The sequence below is a fragment of the Podarcis melisellensis genome (genome assembly GCF_964234715.1).
Source record: "Podarcis melisellensis genome assembly, chromosome: 8".
In the NCBI taxonomy this organism is placed as follows: domain Eukaryota; kingdom Metazoa; phylum Chordata; class Lepidosauria; order Squamata; family Lacertidae; genus Podarcis; species Podarcis melisellensis.
This window is the reverse complement of record NC_138540.1, coordinates 40,386,844-40,408,535: the sequence shown is the minus strand read 5'-3', so window position 1 is coordinate 40,408,535 and position 21,692 is coordinate 40,386,844. Positions and strand designations below refer to the sequence as shown.

At 42.9% G+C, this 21,692-nt stretch overlaps 1 protein-coding gene across 1 annotated transcript; it reads left to right on the top strand.

The window, feature by feature from the left end:
• Positions 1–3,401: 3,401 nt before the first annotated feature.
• IRF8 (interferon regulatory factor 8) lies at positions 3,402–20,208 on the top strand. Its single transcript, XM_081921647.1, has 9 exons — positions 3,402–3,489; positions 7,860–8,034; positions 9,889–10,072; positions 12,659–12,747; positions 14,766–14,880; positions 15,455–15,502; positions 15,927–16,295; positions 17,453–17,568; positions 19,323–20,208. The coding sequence occupies exons 1-9, from the start codon at positions 3,482–3,484 to the stop codon at positions 19,497–19,499; spliced, it is 1,281 nt and encodes a 426-aa protein (XP_081777773.1). The 5' UTR covers positions 3,402–3,481; the 3' UTR covers positions 19,500–20,208.
• Positions 20,209–21,692: the final 1,484 nt, after the last annotated feature.

Below are 21,692 nucleotides of genomic sequence, written 5' to 3'. Positions count from 1 at the left end.
GGGTTACAGATGCTTCAGGTTACAGACGCTTCAGGTTACAGACTCCGCTAACCCAGAAAAAGTACCTTGGGTTAAGAACTTTGCTTCAGGATGAGAACAGAAATCGTGTGGTGGCAGCGCGGGAAGCCCCATTAGCTAAAGTGGTACCTCAGGTTAAGAAGAGTTTCCGGTTAAGAACGGACCTCCAGAACAAATTAAGTTCTTAACCCGAGGTACCACTGTACTTAGTTTCTGAATCTCTTACTCATGTAGATAGTGTGCTCAGCTTAACAGATACTTGGCAAACTATATATTCAGGGAGGTGTGAGCCCCTACAGTCCAAAGACAACTGGAAAGCTTTCCCTATTTCCTTCCTACTTGCAGAGAAATATTTGAGGTCAATTTGGGAGAGTCAAAATGGATTCAGGATTGTTCTCCTGTACTATTTCAGACATGTGGTTTATATACTTATGTACGTGTTTGCCTTGTACTACTACTACTACTACTACTACTACTACTACACACACACAGATAATACCTTAGAATTCCTTATAACATTTGAATAAATCAAAAATCAAAATAAATCAAAAATAAAATCTGAGTGTGTTCCTCTTTTCCATGGAAAATCAAAGAACATGGGCATGGTGTAACAACAGCTTTCCTGTTACAAAACAATGCAAAATACTGTCTGCTCCAAGCTTGTAATAACAATCTTTCTAAGGACATGATCCTAAAAACATTTATTTGGACAGTCTCTATGGTAATCAGCAAGACAAGAATGTGGAACTGGTGGATCTCTAGATGTTGTTGGACTCCAGCTCCCATGATCTCTGGCCACTGACCATGTTGGCTTGGTCTGATGGGAGATACAGTCCAATAACAGCTACAGGGGACCACATTACTTACCTCTGCCATTAGGACTTTATAATCATTGTCGTGTCAGTGATCACAGTAACCCAGCCTTTTGGTTTCCAGGAAGTGGGAGGAAAACATGTTGTGATGAATCAACTTCCAGGAAATAAGGAGAGAGTTTTGCTGAAGCCACGATGACTTGGACTAACTTCACTTCCTTGTGCAAATTTGTTTCCCCCAGCAACATACCGTAGTTTGGAATAACCCTCTTATCTGGTTGCAGACAGTAGGTGTCACCATACACATGAAAAGAACCAAGCCTGACAATGGATTAACTAATGATGATTAAAGAGTCAAGACTGCACATGGACAAGCTTTCTCAGATCCTTATGAACATACTCCTGTGCCTCTGAATATAAAGGTGGCCCTATTATTAGATATCCTGTTACTCAACAGATGGTGAGGTGTTACAAATGTCAACTCCTGCACCAAGCACATAGAAAGCAGCCTTATACTGAGGCAGACCATTGGTTTGTTGAGCTCAGTTTTGTCCACACTGACCGGCAGTGGATGTCTAGAGCTTTAGGCAGGAGACATTCCCAGTCCAGCCTAGAGATGCTGGGGATTGAACCTGGAACCTTCTGCATGGAAAGCCTGTGTTCTACCACTGAACTACTGTCCTTCCCTTGGCATGGTCAAGTTTATTTTCTCCTATATGCCTTCAGAAGGCATATTATATAAATTCACATAGTAAGAGGTCCATCAGTGACTTTGAGTCAAGATGGTCATACAAAAACTCCAGAGTCAGAGCTTCAGAGCACCAGTTGCTGGAGAGCAACAACCTTCATGCCATCTGGTTATGGACAGGTTGGCAACTGTTGGAAGTGGGATGCTGGGTGGACTTTGATGAGATCCAACCAGGTAAGGGCATTAATGGGAATGTAGAGGACCCAGAGCATGGGCCCAGGCCACAAATTTGCATGAATGTAAAGAGATCTTATTGGAAAATTTAAGATGGCTGATGTATCACCAGTACTGCAGTTTGCAGCAGGCTGAGCCCAGCTTGTAAAGTTCTGCTATTGGGCTGCTTTCCATAGGCATTTGGTTGGCCACTGTTAGAACAGGATGCTGGCCTAGATGGTTCTTTGCCAGAAGCCAGACTTTTCCTTTGTTCTTAAATGGCAGGGACTTTCTCATTCCAACTAAGGGTTGCAGAGCAATACCTGGAATCCTGACATGCTGGAAGGGGCCCATAGGATATATAGTGCCTAGTGGTTAGTCCAGCTCTGATTCTAACAGACTCAAACTTTGGCCAAGGAACCCAAAAAGTAATGAATTTCACATCACACAGTGTGTTGTGTGGGTGGTTGGGGAGGCCATGCAGCAGACTCCTGATACAGGTTATGGCATCTCCAGGGATCAAGTAGTTGGTGATGGAAAAGCTCTGTCTCAGACCTTGAAGGGCTACAGGCACATGTGTTTTAAGTAGCACCTCAGGCCCTGGGTCTTTTGGCGGTGTCTGTGTGCCTCACACAGTTTGATAAAAACTCCCGCTTATCAGGCAGGTTTGCCTACCTATCCCTGGGAGCCAGTGTGGTGTAGTGGTTAAGAGCGGTAGACTTGTAATCTGGGGAACCGGGTTCGCGTCTCCGCTCCTCCACATGCAGCTGCTGGGTGACCTTGGGCCAGTCACACTTCTCTGAAGTCTCTCAGCCCCACTCACCTCACAGAGTGTTTGGTGTGGGGGAGGAAGGGAAAGGAGAATGTTAGCTGCTTTGAGACTCCTTAGGGTAGTGATAAAGCGGGATATCAAATCCAAACTCTTCTTCTTCTTCCATCAGATGCTCGGGATTTCCCAGATTCCAGCTTCCAAAGAAAACTTGGCCTTCCTATGGAAATTCCCCCTCTCCACCTCCTGAAGGCTCAGCCAAAACCTCCCCTTGCCTCTCTTGGCAAGTTAGTCCTTCATCAAGGCTCAGCAGCTGCTAGAATCTAACTAGATTATGCATCGAATCAGTCCAACCGCTTTCTAAAAAATACTATCATTTTAAATCAATGAGAAGGCTGCAGAAACAAAGATGAGCGCGGGGGCTAGGGATGCCACTATCAAAATCTTTAAAAACAAACAGCAAACGAACAAACAAACAAACCCGGGACTAGGAAAACTAAAGAGTGCGCACAGGCTGTCAGGAAATCCAGCCTGCCCCCAAACTTTCGACACGTGGGCGCAGGGGGATTTTTAGAGGAGTCAGAATTAAGAGGCGCGCGGGCGGAGCAAAGAAAGTGAAAGGACAGGGGGACAATGGAACGTTGACTTGGGAGTCGAATGTTGACGCGGGGATGGAACTTTGGACTGGTACTCTCGAACGGACTCCCGAGAGAGCGAGAGAGCGAGAGAGACTGCCGATTTCTCGGAAAAGAATGTAGTGAGAAGAAGGAACGCTGCACTGGCCCCTCCTGATTGGCCAGCCCGCCTCCTTCTTTCTTCCCATTGGTTCAGAGACACCCCCCCTCCGGAGGGAGGAAACTACATATCCTCCAGGCTCTAATAGAAATAGATACTGTATACATATATATTGTCAGGGCGAGCTTCTGTTTCATCTTCCATGACCTGCTATCTAGCGTAGATAAAGATCAGCAACCGGCACAGATGTGGAGGTTAGTGCTCTGTGTGTCCAGCCGTACTTTCCTTTTGCTGAAGTTGCCGGCTAACTTTTTTTTCTTGCAAAGCGAAAATAGCAATTTAGCCTGGAGGCTTCCAGACTACTAATAAGAGGCACAAAATTTTGCTTAGCTATTACACCTTGCCAAACCTGAAGATTTTTGTTCTTAAACTGTGGATCCGTTTGCTGCCCTGAGCTCTTTCGGGAGGAAGGGCGAGATATAAATGAAATAATCATAATAAATATTTGCCTCCTTGTGAAACGGGTTTATTTTTGCATGCTTCCCTATTTTTTCATATTTCTTATTCTTACCAACTTAGAATTGAATTATCCTTATTATTAGTTTTGCTATTAATATTATTAATATTAATAATTTAGCTCTGAATATAATATGTATTCTTTAATTCAATGCACGTTTATTTGGTAGCAAGTCAAAGAGCAGCCTATTGGAATGTAAGTACATATTTCTACATGTGCCTTTTGATCTTCAATAAATCTATGTATGAGAACTTTGTGGAGTTTTGTTGACTGCTATCTAGATTGAGAGAAGTCTCAGGACAGAATAAAGTCAGTTGGCTGAAGCCACTCTCTGGGCAGTAAATGTCATTGGACTTACTCCTGAGTAAACTTACTTAGCATTGTGTTGTTGCTTCTGAGAAAGGATGCATAGGATTGTAAGTCTCTCACCTCCCTGTGTTGTGTGTTTTGAGTGAGTGGAATTTAAAGGAAATTGTGTCATGGGTTTAAAAAAACCACCATGTTCTGTACTGGAAATTCAGAACAGATTCACACCTTGCTAACCCTATGCAAAACACATCACAAATAACTTGATTCCTATCAATATTAGGAAGTCGCCTTTGCTGTACTTTTTCTGATGCCAGCTAAAAAACCTTGTTTGTAAGCCAACTCAGACATGTAATTTTATCATGTAAGTTTTAAAAACTGTTGGTTTTATCTACATTTTTATTATTATGTCTATTTATTTTTTTAAGGTCCGTTGATTTTATCAGTATATTCTTATGAATATTTTATATTATTTTATGTAAAGTACTTAGAGGTTTCCCAGATGAAGCAGTATATAAATCTTGTTAAATAAAACTAGTAAATATACTTGGGACACCCCTTTTCTGTATTAAGCCTATTGTTGAACCCACTGTATGGGCTTCTGATTCCCATGCAAGTGTGCAAAGGAGTGCACAAGTAGCCTTGGACTGTATAAAATGGGGGAAAATAGACAAATAAGAATTCTAAAAAGTGTAATATGCTTCATCTACTAAAACGTGCCTACATAAAAGATTGTCCAGTAACGTGTACAAGGAGTAATACAATGATTATAGTAGTTCTTCTTAGTTGGTTTAAAAGCAAAATGATCATACAGAGTAATTCCTCTTTGTTTAACTTAGAATATCTACTACTTCTTTTTGGGAAGAAACATTCAAAATTTCAGATTCTAAAATGAATTTTCAGTGTGGTATCTTGGTTTACAATTAAGTGTGGCTATGTGAAGCAGGCAGTAATTGCAGAAGATGAGCCCTTCAAGTTCAGACAAGTGGTGTAGGTACAGTAGGTACTAGTATTCATGCAGAAGGTCCCATCTTCAACCCCTTCCATCTCCAGGTAGGGCTAGGAAAGATTCCCTGCTTGACACCCTAGAGCCTGTAGAGCTGAAACCCTAGAGCCTGTGGCCGGTTAGTGTGGACAGTAGTGAGCTAGAAGGCTAGAAAATTAATAATAATTAGAATAATACATTCATGATTTATTAGAGATATTAGTCGCTTGTTACCTAAAAGGTTTCTGAGTGGCTTGCATTTAAAAAATGCAAATAATGACTTGAAATGGAATCCTTGTTTACAGACACTAGCCTTCGGCCTTCGTGTTTCTCATCTGTTGCAAATAACTCAAGATTACAGCTGCAATCCTATGTATTTACAGGAAGAGTAGCTCAACTGGTGGAGCGTAAGACTTAATATCAGGGCCATTGGCAAAAGATCCTGCATTGCAGAGGTTTGGACTAGATGTTCTTTGCGGTCCCTTCTAACTCTGCAATGCTATGCATACTTACTCGGGAGTAAATCCCATTGAACTGAATAGATATGCATAGGATTACATTGCACAATTAAGTGAGTTCCCTTCTGACAAGACAGTCATCTGGGGACGTCTCCATGACACAACTTTGCTAATTGGAACTTGCATTGCTTGACTTTTTGACCTCTCTTTTTATGCTCAGATTCTACTGGTCTGCCAAGGATAATAAATTAGCTGGAGATTTGGTCTCAAATCATTTTTGTGTAAATTATTTATCAAGGGAAAGGTTTAATTTCTTCTTGATTACAAAACAACTGCACACTACTTGGAACAGTTCCTAAGGTCTAGCCGTGTCAAATGCTAGAGCAGGGACAGCCAATGAGCTGCCTTCCAGATACTGAGGACTACGACTCCCATCAGACCCAAACAGCATGGGCAGTGGTTAGGGATTATGGGAGTTGCAGTCCACAATATAGTTCCCCCCGGGCTAGAGCATGTGCAGAGGAAGGCAACTAGGATGGTGATGGGGTTTGGACCGCAAACCCTGTGAGGGATGGTTGAAAGAGTTGGCCATGTTACCTGGAGGAGGTAAGCTTAGGGGAGAGGTGACAGTTGATTACAGAAGATGGAACAAACCTGTTCTAGATCCCATGGGTGGAAATGGTAGGCAAGCAGGTTTCAGGAGAAATTTTCTAATGGTAAGATCTTTTCAATAGTGGAAAATGCTGCCTCGTTTGCTGCAGGTATTTAAGCAGAGGCTGGATGGGCATCTTTCAGGAATGCTGTAGATTATTACACTGAGCTGTGGATTGGACTTGATGACCTTCAGGGGCCTTCTAGCTCTAAAATCCCCTGATTTTATAATTTCCTTGGGAGAGTTTTATCAAATTGCAGCTGTCTTTTTTGTTCCTGGTTCTCTCTGTTTGTGTGTACTGTACTGTATGTTTCCCACCATGGGGCATCAGGTGGCTTCTTTGGGTGGACGAGCAATTTAGGTCAGGAACTTGACATGAGGAATGAATTGAATGTCTTCATGCAGCACAATGGCCTCAATTTTGCTCCCCTCCCCCTTTTAGCTATTTTTGAAAGCATAGGAGATCTTCTGAAGGCTTAGCTCCTTTGGTCCTTAAAGGGCAACATCTGTCTCTGACCTTTGGCCCAAAGCAGTTTATTACATATATTATTCTGTCTCCTTTGCATGTTGAGTTTACGGACTGACTAGTTTTGGAAACATATTGCCGGATTAAAGGGGACATTCTTCTGATCCAGGTTGGCCCATCAAATGTTAGTTGAAGAATAGCCAATGTGGTGCCTCCGGATGCTGTTGGACTCCAATTCCCATCATTTTTTACCAATGGCTGTAATGGCTGGGGCTGATGGGAGTTGGAGTCTAACAATATCAGGAGAGTGCCATGTTGACTATCCTTGCCTTAGTTCGTTTTGCTGCAAATTAACACTGTTTCCTCCTTGGGAATCTGTGTGCCAAGGGGTGGGGAAATAGCTCAGTGGCAGAGCATCTTCTTTGCATGCAGAAGGTCTCAGGTTCAGTCCCCAGCATCTCCAGGTAGGATTGGGAATGGGGAAGACTCCTGTTGCTGCTGCCAGTCAGCGCAGAACAAGCAATACTGAGCTACACAGCATAAGGCAGTTTCCTTTGCTCCTATCCACGTACCACATGTAAGGATGGGTGTAGATATCAGTTGTTTGATATCTGTAGTTGAACATTGTTCTATTGAAGACCTATTCAGAGCTTGAATTTGGTGCCTTCTGATGAACTAGTGGGGATTTAGATCTCATGTTTACTAAGTATGGCCAAACTCAACTTGGGCTGAACAAGATTTTTTTTTGGGGGGGTGTGTGTAATGTCTTTGTCTTAAATTTTACAATTGTTTGCTTCACACTGTTTTCCTGTTTAAAATATTGTCACTCTGCTCAGAGTCTCTAGGAAGGGCAGAATCAACATTTAAATGAGCAATCCAGCATTATTATAATTACTTGTGCTTTACATTAAGCTAGCATTGTGTTACAGCCCCCAGACTCTCCCTTTCATTCTCCAGTTTGCAACCTGATTACTTCCTCAGTCTGAGAACCTTCTTAGTTCTCAGACTTGCAACTGCATCACTGTTTTAGGACATGATCTTATGCACTCTTATCTGAAGAAAAGCTCTACTGAAATCATTCAGACTTACTTCTGAGTAAACACGCATAGGAAGGGATGGGGTGTGTGTGCTGAACATCTGGCCATGTTGGATTTCCATAGATGGCAAATGCAGCCGATGTTAGATTGACTAATTGACTGGAGAGGTTCCTAATAAAAGCCATTCAAATGCTTCCATTCAGGATGTGTGATCGAAACGGTGGAAGACGGCTCAGGCAATGGCTGATTGAACAAATTGATAGCGGGATGTATTCTGGCCTGATCTGGGAGAATGATGAGAAAACCATGTTCCGTATCCCGTGGAAACACGCAGGGAAGCAGGATTACAACCAGGAGGTGGATGCATCCATATTCAAGGTATGAAGAATATGCCTTACAGCAATGCTGCAAATGTCAAATCTGTTTATTTTCCTGAGTTCCTTAGTAGCTGAAACTTTCTATACCTTTATAAAAGCAAACAACAACTTTTCAAGTCACAACTCTTGAGGTTTATGTAAGTCTTTTGGAGGGTGCATTTTCATAATCTGGGCTTGTCCTCTATATTAAGAACATAAGAAGAGCTCAGTTGGATCAGACCATAGGCCCATTCAGTCTAGCATCCTGTTCTCACAGGGCAAACTGTATGCCTCTGGGAAGCCCACAACAGCGCTCTCCCCACTTGTGATTCCCAGCAACTGTTACTCAGTAACATGGTGCTTCTGACAGGAACTCATAGGATTGTAGAGTTGGAAGGAATCTTGAGGGTAAGCTAGCCATTTTCAAATATCTAAAGGGCTTTCACATGGAAGATGGAGCAATCTTGTATTCTCCTGCTCCAGAGGGTAGGACCCAAACCAAACAGGAGATTCCAACTAAACTGCAGAGAGAACTTTCTGATGGTAAGATCTATTTGACAGTGGAAAGGGCTTCCTCAGAAGGTGGGGGTGGGCTCTCCTTCATTCAAGGCTTTTAAGCAGAGGTTAGATGGCCACCTGTCATAGATGTATTAGTTGAGATTCCTGCATTGCAGGGTTTGGACTAGATAGCCATCATGGCCAGTAGCCATGGATAACTTTATCCTTCATCAGTTGGTCAAATCCCCCTTTAAAGCCATCCAAGGTGATGGTCATCACTACCTTTAGTAGGAGCAAATTGTGTCATATGTGAAGATGTCCCTCCTGTTGTCTTCCTGTATTCAGCTTCATGGATGACTCTGGGTTCTAATATTATGAGAGAGGGAAACACTTTCTCCAAAACATGCATAATTCTATGTACTTATATCATGTCCCACCTTTATTATGAACTAAAAACTAACATTTTGAAGTTGTCCAAGCCTCTTGCTCACTTTGGTTGCCCTTCCGTGGCTTCTTCCCAGTAGTTTTTGTAGCCTCTTTTAAAAACCACCTGATAAAAACGGCTTCTTACTACACTTTACTGAAGCTTCGTTTATTTCAGATAATTATTTTTACGCTTCCCTTCAAAATATAGCTTTCCCAAGGCATTTTACATTACTATGAATATACTCTGTTTTATTTAAAACAAATATTAAAATGTACAGTTTGAATCACAATGAAATAGCCAGTTTAAAAAAAGCTTAAAATAATAAAAATCAATAAGAACAAACTTTCTTAAAAACCTGAACCAAAGGAGCCAGTCATATATATCTCAGAAGGGAACTCCACTGAGAAGGCCCTATCTGTAGTACCTGCCAGCCTAACTGATCTTAAAATGCAAAAATATGAGTAAGGCCTCCAAAGCTCATCTCATGCAGCTGGAGTAGCTTTTACATAGAGAATGTGTGAAAGCAAACGTTTGAAAAAGGAACATATTTTTTGTGTATTTATGTGCTGCATGGTGCTCAATCTGTTAGCTGTGCAAATCATCCTGTAGTGACACCTAGTGAGAGAAAAAAGCAATACAATACAGTACAGCTTTGCATACAATAGAAGGAAAAATACCCATACAATTCATATAGGATACCCATTTGAACTTTTAAAATAGTGAGACTGTGATGTAGATTTTGACTGATGAGGGGAAGCATAGAGAAGACATGAACTGGAATGGGAATCACATTTAATAAGACTGGAATGCCCATTGAGGCGCTTGAATGGCAGGGGTGGTCTTGCTTAGAGATTGTTCTCAGTGAAAGTCCACTGATTCCCCCCCCCTCCATTTGGAACCTCAGAAAGCAGTGGTACCTCTTTGTGAGAAACTTTCCTGCTTATCCTCTAGGCTTGGGCAGTCTTCAAAGGGAAATTCAAGGAAGGTGATAAAGCTGAACCAGCCACATGGAAGACAAGGTTACGTTGTGCCTTGAATAAGAGCCCCGACTTTGAGGAAGTGACGGACAGGTCACAACTGGACATCTCAGAGCCATATAAGGTCTACCGCATTGTTCCAGAGGAAGAACAGAAATGTAAGTGTAATGGAACCAAGCAGGATCTCATGGTGTAGCTCACAGTAGATTCTACTTCAAACCACAGGCAAGAGATGATTTGTTTAAAGACACATACAAAGTTTCTTCATATCTATTGTACAGCAAGCCCCAAATATCTATATGTTTTGAACAAACTGAGGGGCTGTTCTTGAGGAGAAAATGAATTTTGGGAGGAAATACAGTGTGAAAACATTTTTTTGTGTTTTAAAACTACATTATATTTATTTTATAAAGAAAACGGAGATGTAAATTTCCTAATAAATCAATTTCTTCTCCTGATTCTATAGTTACTTAATCATCTTCATCGTAGAGATTTGCAGACAGAAATATTATCTACCTGAATTCAAAAGTTGCAAACCACTTTGAAACTGAAGTAAAAGACTGATTGTGAGTTGAATGCACCACAGGATTGTGTCCGCTGCGGCTCCCTTTGCATGTACGCCATAACCTGCAGTAGAATCTGCATGTGCATGAACTGTTTGCATGCAGGGATGCAGACTGTGTCTATTTACTGGTTCCCAGTTGCATGCAGAGTCTGTTCACATGTAGGCTCTCTTGGAAGTTATGAATGCATGCATGTGGTGCAGCTAGTGTGCATGATCTTGCTCCCCCTTGAACACACATTAACCACCAGTCCTTATGTGTAATGTCCTGCAGTTGCCATGACAGCTGGTCATTCACCAGTCATTCTGTCTAGGTAATATCCAAGAACCATGCATAGGAACATAGGAGAAACTGCCTTATGCTGAGTCCATCTAGCTCAGTGTTGTCTACACTGATTGGCAGAGGCTCTCCAGGGTTTCAGAAATTACATTTCCAGTCCTACTTGGAGATGTCAGAGATTGAACCTGTGACCTTCTGTATGCAAAGCAGGTTCTGTACCTCCAAAGTACAAGGGAGCTTCTCTTTGAGAGAATGGGAGATGGAGCTTGCTGCACATCAGGATTTGATTTACACACAAGTAAAAGAAATTCATCAAGGTGCTTTTTTCCTCTGATGGCGTCCCCCACTCCCTTGACTGATGCAGCTTTCTTTGAAAACCACACCACATTTCTATGTTTCTTGCATTCCGCGAAGTCTCCATTCGTATCAAATCCCAGTGTCAAAGCACTGTGAGAAAGCTTTTACGGCACCTTTTATTGTCAGCCTCAGCACCCACACCCCAGTGCTCGGTTTGCAAGACCCCAGATGTCAAGGATACAGAGCAACAACTCTCCGCATTTGCCCTTTGCCGGAGTAAAGCAGAGCTGTGCATTTGTGGTTACAGTAACAGAACACAGAACGTCTGTCTTTGAAATGTCCGGTATTACACGAGCCTCGCTCTGTTTTATTTTTATCTGTGGTTTTTGGTGTGTGGTGACTTTTCAAGCATACAGAATTGAGCTGTCAAGAAATCACCCCCCGTAAGGCTGCAAGGCTTAATTCTCATGCAAACAGCTTGCATTTTTTCTGGAAAACTGTCCACTGTTTACTAAGTCCACTCACCTTTTTGGGCGGGCAGTGCTGTGGCCAGGCATCCGGGCCCCTGCAATGATCCGGCATGAGGACGGGGAGTCGATGCCCCCTTGTGCCGACCCGACCACGTCACTGGCCCATTGTGGCCCCACTGGCCAATCAGTGCCGGTAGAGGGACGTGGCCATGGGAAATTAAAACATGGCATGGCCGCCCCCCCTCACCTTTTCACCAGATCTCCCAACCCACCCGCCCTCTTTTCATGCTTTGCTCTGTCACGACCTTGCAATGGACAAATGTCGGCCGCCATATTGTTGGGGCCGGATAGGATTTTTTTCCACTTGGCAAATTGGTTTTTGCCTACCTTGTAGCAATCGTCACAACTTTGTGAGGTTAGGCATTGGGTAAGCCTTTGTTTGGATGGAGGAGATGTTGTAGCCTCTGCCTGCCTCTCCTCATTAAGGGTATCTTGTTAAAGGGATCTGCAGATGTGGATCCTGTCTGATGCCTGGACGTGGGCTAGGGCCATGCCATGACCCCAGTGGGGACCCTTAGGGTTGCCCCTGTTTGACATAAGTCAGGCATAGGCAAACTCAGCCCTCCAGATGTTTTGGGACTACAACTCCCATCACCCCTAGCTAACAGGACCAGTGGTCAGGGATGATGGGAGTTGTAGTCCCAAAACATCTGGAGGGCTGAGTTTGCCTATGCCTGACGTAAGTGATAGGGCTCTCCCTACTGGTGGTTTACCCTTAGTTGGACTCCCTGCAGATGGGTGGGAGTTGAGATATAGCCTGGCTTCACCCAGTGCCTAAGCCAAACTGCTCACATCTGTAACCAATAAAGTTGTGGCTTTTTGGAACCCATAAACCTAAATACTTGTGTCTGTGTGTTTATTAGCCACCAGGGGACTGCGAGTCATGGGGGCCTTGGCATGCAAACAACCTGGATCGCAGGGTATCGTCAAACAGTTTTCAGATTATTTGGGGTGGAAAGTCGGATGGCCCTTACGGAAGTACCTAAAACCCTCTTGCAGAGGGCCAAACTGCATGCCAAAGTTGCCACTCTTTTAGAATAGTTTGTAATGGTATTCCAACTGTGTTTCTTCCCAGGCAAAATGGGGATGGGGAATGGGTGCAGCTTGAGTGAAGTAACGGAAATGGAGTGCAGTGCTTCTGCAATAGATGACTTGATGAAAGAGGTAATTAACACCCCCTTTGCACTTGCTAATATATCACTTTATTTCTTCATACTTTCTTTTTATTTTTTGGAAGGGTCACATGTACAGTATATGTATTTTTGTATGCATTAGTTGGCATTACAAAAAGAGTGAATTTCAAAGGATGGTGGTGCTTCAGTTAATGTAATGCTTTGGAAAGTGCAGATTTTGTAAGTTCACATTTAAATGTGAAATGAATCGAATTTCTCCTCTATCCTTCTCCACACATGCTCATTCCATGCACACATTTGCCCTCGAGTGTCCAGGCTGTATGGCTGAGGAAGGCTTATGTGTATTCCCATAGCGGATGATGGTGTTAAATTCCCTTCATTCCATCCCCTTTCACTCCACCCAGAATGAAATTCACTGTACCATTTCAAATTTTCATTTGTTTTATTTATTTAGAAAGCTTCATATATTGTTTAAATAAAAACAAACAAACCTGTAAGCTGTTTACATAAATAAGTTAATAAAATATTCATTTTTTAAAAAATAGCAAATAAATACATTAAAAACATGGTGGATGAAGTAATCAGAATATAGATAAAAGGAATGGTTTTCAAAACAAACACACATAATAAAATCAAATGTCTTTGTAGGCTTGCCTAAACAAAAAAGCCTTATCAGGCAAAGAAAGTAGGACAATAAAGGGCATTTTCTAATATCAATAGGCTGGGAGTTCCTAGGAATACCTGCTGCCACCACATTACAATATTGATATCTTGCCAGTGCAGATCAAACATTATGTGGCACTTATAAAAGTGCAAGTTCTGCAGATTGAAATGTGCACATATTGGGTAGCTATAGCATCCTATAAAGCATGAAATGGGAACTATGGTCAATGGATTCCAAAGAAGGCCAGAATTTGGAAGCCACCTTTAAAACACAGTTTGGCCCTTCTTCTTTGCTTATGTAGTGATGCAGAAGTAAGGAAGGGCTTTAACTCAGTGGCAGAGCATCTGCATCACACATAGAGAATCTTTCAGGTTCAGTTCCCAGGACCCCCAGATAGGGCTGGAAACTCTGGGGAGTCACTGCCAGTCAGTGTAGGCAATGTTGAACTAGGTGGACCGATTCTCTGAATCAGTAAAAGGCTGCTTCCTATGTTCTCACAGTAAAGAACTGCCAGAAAAGCAGTTCTTCAGCTGTAATGGGGAAATTGGGCCACTTATTGCACAGGGGAACATGCAGCCTTTGTGGGATAAGAAATCCTTCCCCCATCTGGCATTTGGATTGTGTGCAAACCACAGTTTCACAACTGTCAAGCTGCAATTTGATTTGTGTGTGTGTGTCTACATTAGGGGTGGTTTAAAAATTACCGAAACGATGTTAAGTGCTTTGAAACACACAGTGCTTTTGGGGGACAGTAGTCAGTGGTCTGGGGTACCGTCACTTTTTTTTTTTTACTGCTGGTTTTGCTGCCATTTTGTGCTGGCATCCATGACACTTTTATCAAGATGTGAGTACTTGATAAGATGCAGTAGCACCGGACACACTGACCTCTTCTCTTCATATGTGTAGCCAAGAGGGGGGGGGGAGCAGGAAGACAGCTGCTCCCCTAAATCAAGTAAATAAATGAAACTAACAGCTCGGTTCTGCACCTCTACCATAAAGACTGTCCCCCCAACATAAATCCTGGCTATGTCCATGCTCTTCACTGTCTGTCTGTCTGTCTGTCTGTCTGTCTCTCTCTCTCTCTCTCTCTCTCTCTCTCTCACACACACACACACACACACACTTTCCCTCTCTCTGCCCCCCCAAAGTCAAATTCTCTCTGACGCACATAGAATTTGTGTGTGTGTATTTGTATCTACTATGTCTTTATAAGTATTACTCTTTATTTCTAGAGGGGCTCTTGGGAAACATCTTGTCATACGAAGCAGCAGAATAACTCTCAGGAGCATCACTGCTTTCGGGTTACATATACAGTACTTATAATGTTAACATTGCCAGCTCAATGGTCATCTTCTATCTCTCCCCACCCCCCATAAACTTTCCAGCCCCCCTCTGCAGTGGATGAATACCTTGGCACAATTAAACGAAGCCCTTCACCGCTTCAGGAGACTGGAAGAAATCCACCAATACCTGAGTGGTGGACTCAGCAGTCAAGTCCTGGTAAGGCACTGTTATGTTCTCAGAAAGTCAAGGTGCTCACATCATGGATACAGTAAACACCAGCATGTGTATCTTAAGTTACACACGCAGAAGCTAAATATATAAGCCCTTCAGGTGTCCACATGGAATTCATGTCTATATGAAATATGTTCCAATGTAGCCAGGACAGTGAGGTCCTCAGATCATTCAGTAATAGGCAGTGGGTATTTACCCTTCCAGGCTGAAAGTATAAATCTCTTAGCAACCATAAGGGCTCACAAGGTCCACTTTTGTCCTGCCATTTGTACTACACAAATACTTTAATAAATATAAATACATAAGCCATCTTGTTTAGGCAGGCACTGGTATTAGTGGGCAAATAAGTATTTATCCCATGCCTCTGTTTTAGCTGCTGTTTCTGTTTTGCTTATAATGTAATTTAGAAAATAATAATATTTTTTTTGGTTGGCTTGTATAGATGTTAGCTGCCCTAAGTGGTGTGCAGACACCAGAAGGGCAGGATGTCACTTGTTATAGAAGTAAATAAAATAAATACATGTACCTTTTCTTTTCTTTTCTTTTTTTAAACCCACAGCTTTGCCGCTGATGAGTGGGTGCACTGGCTATGAAGCAGTTCATTCAGGTATGGCGAATGTTCAGTTTCCTCCCTCAGTTAACATCTGGTACAGATAGCCTTCGTTTCATTTCGTTTTCAACCCAAGTCTATTTTTTTTAGGGGGGGGAGTTAAAGATACCAAGAACTCCTGCTTCCCCTCTCCCAGTAAAAGCAGCCCATGGTGACAGGCCTGTCAGAGCCACTATAACTTGGTAGCTGAAATTAGATGCTTGAGTTTGCTGTTTTCATTCTCCCTCCAGACCCCTTTTCCTTTCATGTTGTGTCTTTTAAACCGAGGGACAGGCACTGTGTTACCACAGATATTTCTGAGCCACTTTAGGAGCTATTTTCTTTTGCCAAAGAGCAGTATTAACAATGCTTTATATAAATTAGTAAATAAATTGGCCACATACAACCCCTTGATGGGTAATTGCCACATATCTCTTCACAGGCTATTCCCAGATGGTGATCAGCTTCTACTATGGTGGGAAGCTGGTGGGAAACACGACAACCTCTCGCCCCGAAGGTTGCCGGATCTCCCTTGGAGAGCTGCCTTATGCCTTGGAAAGCTTTGATCACGTGCGGTTCCCGTCGGCGGACGTGATCCCAAACGAACGGCAGAGACAGATCACCAAGAAGCTCTTTGGACACCTGGAGAGGGGTGTCCTTCTGCAGTCCAACAGGCAGGGCATTTTCATCAAGAGGCTGAGCCAGGGCCGGGTCTTCTGGAGCGGGAACACCATGATCTACAAGGACCGCCCTAACAAGCTTGACCGAGACGAGGTGGTCAAGATATTTGACACCAATCACTTTCTCAGAGGTACGGATGGGGGATGAATCCGATTCATTTTGTGTGTAAAGACAAACCTACCTAATTTGCAGTTTCTGAACCAAAACACAAACTGAAACGCAGCCACTCTTCAAAATTCACACCTCTCCGAATTTTTGCAGTTCAGTTCTCCAGCCAACTCATATGTACCGAAACGATTATTCTGGGTCAAAATGGGCATAGAAATGCATATGTTTGTAAAAATATAACCTACAAAAACTGCATTGTACTAAGGGCGAATTGCTTTGCAAAAACATATATGTTTAGGAAAATAAACTAATGAATTTCCACGGGGACTTTTTTTAAAAAAAATAATGCAAACTGATGTGGAAATTTGGGAAGCTGAAGCAAAGACTGGAAAAATTAGAAACTGAAAGAAACTGAAATCAACAGATTCACCCACTCCCTCTTCAGAGGTCTGTGGGAGGTTGTGGTGCATTTCTCACTTGCTCCCATCTTCTTGAGAATTTTATGCCCAGGGACATTGTGCACCCTCAAATTTGAAACTAAGATCAATGTGCTTTGTGAAGGTCACCCAATGCCAGTGTGATTCTGCACCCTGCATAAGTTATGTGTAGGTTCAAAATCTGCACGGAAATGCAATTTGTTTTTTCTCTTCTCTCCATGGGGAAGAGGGGAAAAAGATCTCGTCTAAGTCCTGGGTATTCTGTTCTTCACCCCCATCTTTTGAGGTTTCAGCAGGCATTGCCACACACAAACTTAAAATATTTTTTTGCACTCTTAAGGGCTAGAAACTTGTTTCATTTTTAAACAATACTAATGAAAAGCTGAGATTCCTAGAATTCTCCTCCCCATGCAGCTCTCAATATGTTATGGGAGTTCCCCAACCATGTGGAGCAAATTTAGGGGGCACGTGGGGAGAGAAGAGGGAGGGGAAGTTCCATTGCAGAACTATTTAGTTGGATGCTGTCCAAGATTATTATTATTTTTGAAAAAAGTAAGGATAGCCTTCACTGAATTGTATTCTTGAGTGTCATAGAAGCATTATGCACACATAATATTCCCTTGTTCAGCATTCCAAGTACCTGTCTCCATTTTGTTACAGACCCACCTGCAGTTGGGCTCCCAGACACAGATACAAATGACTTCTGCCTCTAATTAAAACATTTGCCATTTTCTTCTTCTAGAATTTCACCAGTATTACAACAATCAAGGCCGCTTCCCAAACAGCAAAGTTCTTCTATGTTTCGGGGAGGAGTTTCCAGATGCTACCCCTTTACGCTATAAGCTGATCCTAGTTGAGGCAAGTATTATAGTCTGTCTTGGTGTCAGTTGTTTATATTATCTCTGTGCCCCCGAGTTCTTCTCCGACTTGAGTTCTCTCATTTATAGTGCAAGACGATCTTGTGACTTCCCAGTGTTAAATTCAGGGAAGTTCCTCCTTTCCCACCCTCAATGTAGCATCAATAATCAAGTGCAGCACTTTCTTTTCTGTTTGTTTTTAAAGCAGGCAACCAAGATACTAGTCCTCATGTTTTGGGGAAAATGTTTTAAAATGTGTTTTATGCTCAGGGTTGCCTGATTTTGGTGTCAGTAAGGCATTCTGTTCCCCTAAGTTTGGCAAGTGAACCTGAGCTGGCCCTCCACTTCCCTTTATGGAGGTAGGCCCCTTCACAGAAAGAGCTGTCTCCTCTCTAGATGGCTTGGTGTGGCAAAACATTTATTTGATAGCATTGGCATGCTAAGCTGCTGTCTACAGGGAACACAGAAGTGTCGTGTTCCCTTCCATTAAGGCTTTAAAAAGTGTTCCCTTCCATTAAGGCTTAAAAATCTACATGAGTCGAGCAAAGCCAGGAAAAGGGGAGAGAGGACTTTTATGGAAGAAGTCTTTCCAGGCATGGTCTGTACTTCATAGCTCTATGGTCCAAGCATCCTTTTTTCTTTGCACTCCAGACCCACCAAAACCTGCTGGGGGAAAAACCACACTCAGATACAAAACTTTTAAGTGCAGCCTGGAAAGGGTGTGGATAAGGATGGATAAGCCCTGTATTCACAAGGAGGTTTCTCTCATCATAATCATCATCATTTAGACAAGGCAGATAGATACAACCTCACATTTGACAGCCTCTTTCAAGTATTTCCTCTATCAAGTATTGCAACAAAAAAAGAGAGAGACTACAGTAAGCCTGCAACTTACGCACATTTAACTTGTGCATGGTCAGCTTTTTGTACTTGGCATTTTTTTTAAACAACAACAACTAAAAAGGGAGTGGGCATCCAGAAGAAAAGACTTTGGCAATCCCACCTGCCATTGCACCCAATGTGTTTTGACTATACATGATTTTGGCTTTAGGTGCAATCCCTGGAACATAACCCCAGCATAAATTGAGGGCTTAGTGTATGTAAGAAGGAGAATATTTATAAGAAAGAGAGTAGAGTAGGACTAGCACTGAATATTAACCCAGAGTAGTATTCCACTGGTTGCCGGTGTTTTCCCTGGCCAAATTCAGGATGCTCTCGTTAGTGTTCAAAGCCCTAAATGACTCCAGCCCCAAATACCCGAAAGACCACCTCCTTCCCTTCAGACCACCTTGAGCACCAAGATCAGCAGAGGGGTTCCTCTTGGTAGTTCTCTGCCCTCAGAGGCTTGGGGTGGTGGCAGCAGTCCAGGAGGACCCATTCTCTGTGGCAGCCTGTAAGTTGTGGAACACCCCACAGACGTACATCTCACACCTTCCTTATACACTTCCTGGCGATTGCTGAAGGCACACCTCTTTGCATGGGCTTTTGACACTTGAGGTGTATATTTTTAGGACCTGCCTTATTTATGTAATTGCGAGTTGTTTTAAACTGCCTTTAATATTTTGTTGTCATGTTGTGTTTTAATGTTGTAAGCCGCCTTGGGGCCTTATGGTGAAGGGCAGGATAGCAATAGTAATAGTAACAACAACAACAACAATAGTATCCACAATTGAGTAGGACCATTCTGCTGCACATTCAATCCTTCAAAGGTGGCACTGCTCAAAATAAGGATTTCTGATCTTCTCCCAACTTTAGATTGAGCAGCTGCATATTCGTCAGTTGGTGGAGGAAGCTGGGAAGAGCGACAGCAACTCTTTGATCCACCCAATAGGCGAGGAGCTGCATTATGACCAGATATATAGGAATTTCCAGGATTCTTGTGGACCACACCAAAGACCCATTTTCCGAGAAAACCAGCAAATCACTGTTTGAGAGAATCCTGGGCAAAACATTTGTTTTTTAAGGATTCAATTTAGATCTATTTTTGTATCACCATCAACCATTTAATTTTTCCTTTTGGGAACATTGTTCTGGGTTTATACATGTAGGGGTGTGTGTGTGTGTGAGAGAGAGAGAGAGAGAGAGTGTTTGTGACATCTTGTTTCCCCATATGGAATTTGACATAAAAAAGGAAACAATTAAACATTCCTTTGGGCTTCTCAGCACTGTAACATACATCCAAAGTAGCTTTAAAACCAGTACTGGGGTATTGCTGAATGGCTTTGTTTTTGAAAGGAAAAAAGTGAGGTTGTGATTCAGCAGCTTTGATCCCAAAAAGACACATACCATGTTGATTCATTGGCCTCAGAACAGAGAGGGACATCTGTAGGGCTGTTATGCTGACTGGGTAATGTGTTTCCTGAAGAGGAGGGGTGATGCAAGCTCCAACCACTGTATCTCCCTCCCCCCTTTTGGTATAAATGTCTGCATTTAGGGGAATATGGAAGTGTCCCCAAGAAACATATCTCCTTGTGTTGTTTAGTACTGGGCATCTAGATGGAGCTGCTGTGTGTGTGTTCAGTGTACCTGGAATGTAAACAATATAGATAAATAGATGATAGAGATAGATATAGATAGATAGTTATAAATAGATGATAGATAGATAGATATAGATAGATAATTGATACACACACACACACACACACACACACACACACACACACACCCTGCAAGCCCCAGTGAATGAGAGACGCTTCAGCTGCAGAGATGGGCTTATATGAGCTTTGCAGAAAGGGACTCAAAGGGGTTGATTCACATGTGCATGTCAAGTCATCTGATTTCTGTGCACTCAATCACTGGCAGCTAAGCATGTGAGCAGAGTCCACCGAAAAGTCTAGGGGTGATGTGAAAATGTTATTGGTGGTGATCTCCAATAGCTTATTCCCATGCACTGGCGGAGGAAGGGGGTGCGGTGGGTGCCATCCCTGAGAGGTGTCATCCCTGAGAGGTGTGTGACATCACTGCCCCGCCCCCCGGGACGCTCACCACTCACTGTGGGCGCCACCACTCTGGGATGCTCGCCCCAACCCCGTGGGCGGCCCTGCCCCTGGGTGCAAAGCATGTGCGCCGCTCTGGGTGCTGGAGCAGCTAGCTCCACCTCTGTTCCCATGTGCAAGTAATTCTTTGATGTTGAAGTCATCAAGGTCTGCTCCCCTGCTCCCAAGACGCCCATCTTTAGCTGTCTTGTAGCTGCTTTGCTCTCTTTATATTTTCAATATATCCCAGTGAGAATTCTGTGATGACTTTGTTGACCAAGTGGCTTCTTACCTATGCTATTAAGAAACCACACCTAGCTATACATTTTTGCATCTATGTAATATATTCCTGTGAAGTTTTATTTTAGCTCGTATTGCGTAGTTGTTTTTTGTGGTGGAGGGGGAAGGTAGATTATGCTAAGTCATTTAAGAACTAAACAGAATGCTGAACATATGAAACTTGTCTTATATGGAATCAGAGTCAGACCATGGGTCCATCCCAGTTTTGTCTACACTGACTGGCAGCAGATCTCCTGACAGGAGGTCTTCTTCCAGCCCTGCCTGAAGATGATGGAGGATTGAATCTGGAACCTTTTGCATACAAAGCAGATGCTCTAAAACTGAGCGGTGCTTCTTCCTGATTTTGTTTTATTCTTAAAGAGTAACGTGTACCTCACCCCCTTAAGCTATATTAACTATGAAGGGTTTTTCGGTAAACAAAATATCCCAAGAGTGAAATGTGAACAGTTCTACTTGGTGAGACCAGTAAGGTAAAGGTAAAGGGACCCCTGACCATTAGGTCCAGTCGTGACCGACTCTGGGGTTGCGGCGCTCATCTCGCTTTATTAGCCGAGGGAGCCGGCGTACAGCTTCCGGGTCATGTGGCCAGCATGAGACCAGTATCCTAGCTCAAAAGGTCAAGTGATAGATGCTTCAGAGCAGAGTTGGGGAAGTTTATTCAGTCTGAGGGCCACATGGGGGTGTCACATGACAGCGGTAGCTGAGGCAGAGAATGTGACTCTGTGCAGTTTCTATACACCGATTCCTCCAGCCAAGCAAGTAGGAGAGAGGCATTGCTACCATTCTAGGACAAACTCCAGCAAGTCTTAACAGCTGGAAGGCATGGAGAGGAGTGTGTGGCCTAGAGAGA

Coding starts and splice junctions, on each gene's coding strand:
- IRF8 (XM_081921647.1), top strand. Junction 10,073..12,658: donor TCCAGAGGAAGAACAGAAAT/GTAAGTGTAATG, acceptor GTTTCTTCCCAG/GCAAAATGGGGATGGGGAAT. Junction 12,748..14,765: donor TAGATGACTTGATGAAAGAG/GTAATTAACACC, acceptor TAAACTTTCCAG/CCCCCCTCTGCAGTGGATGA.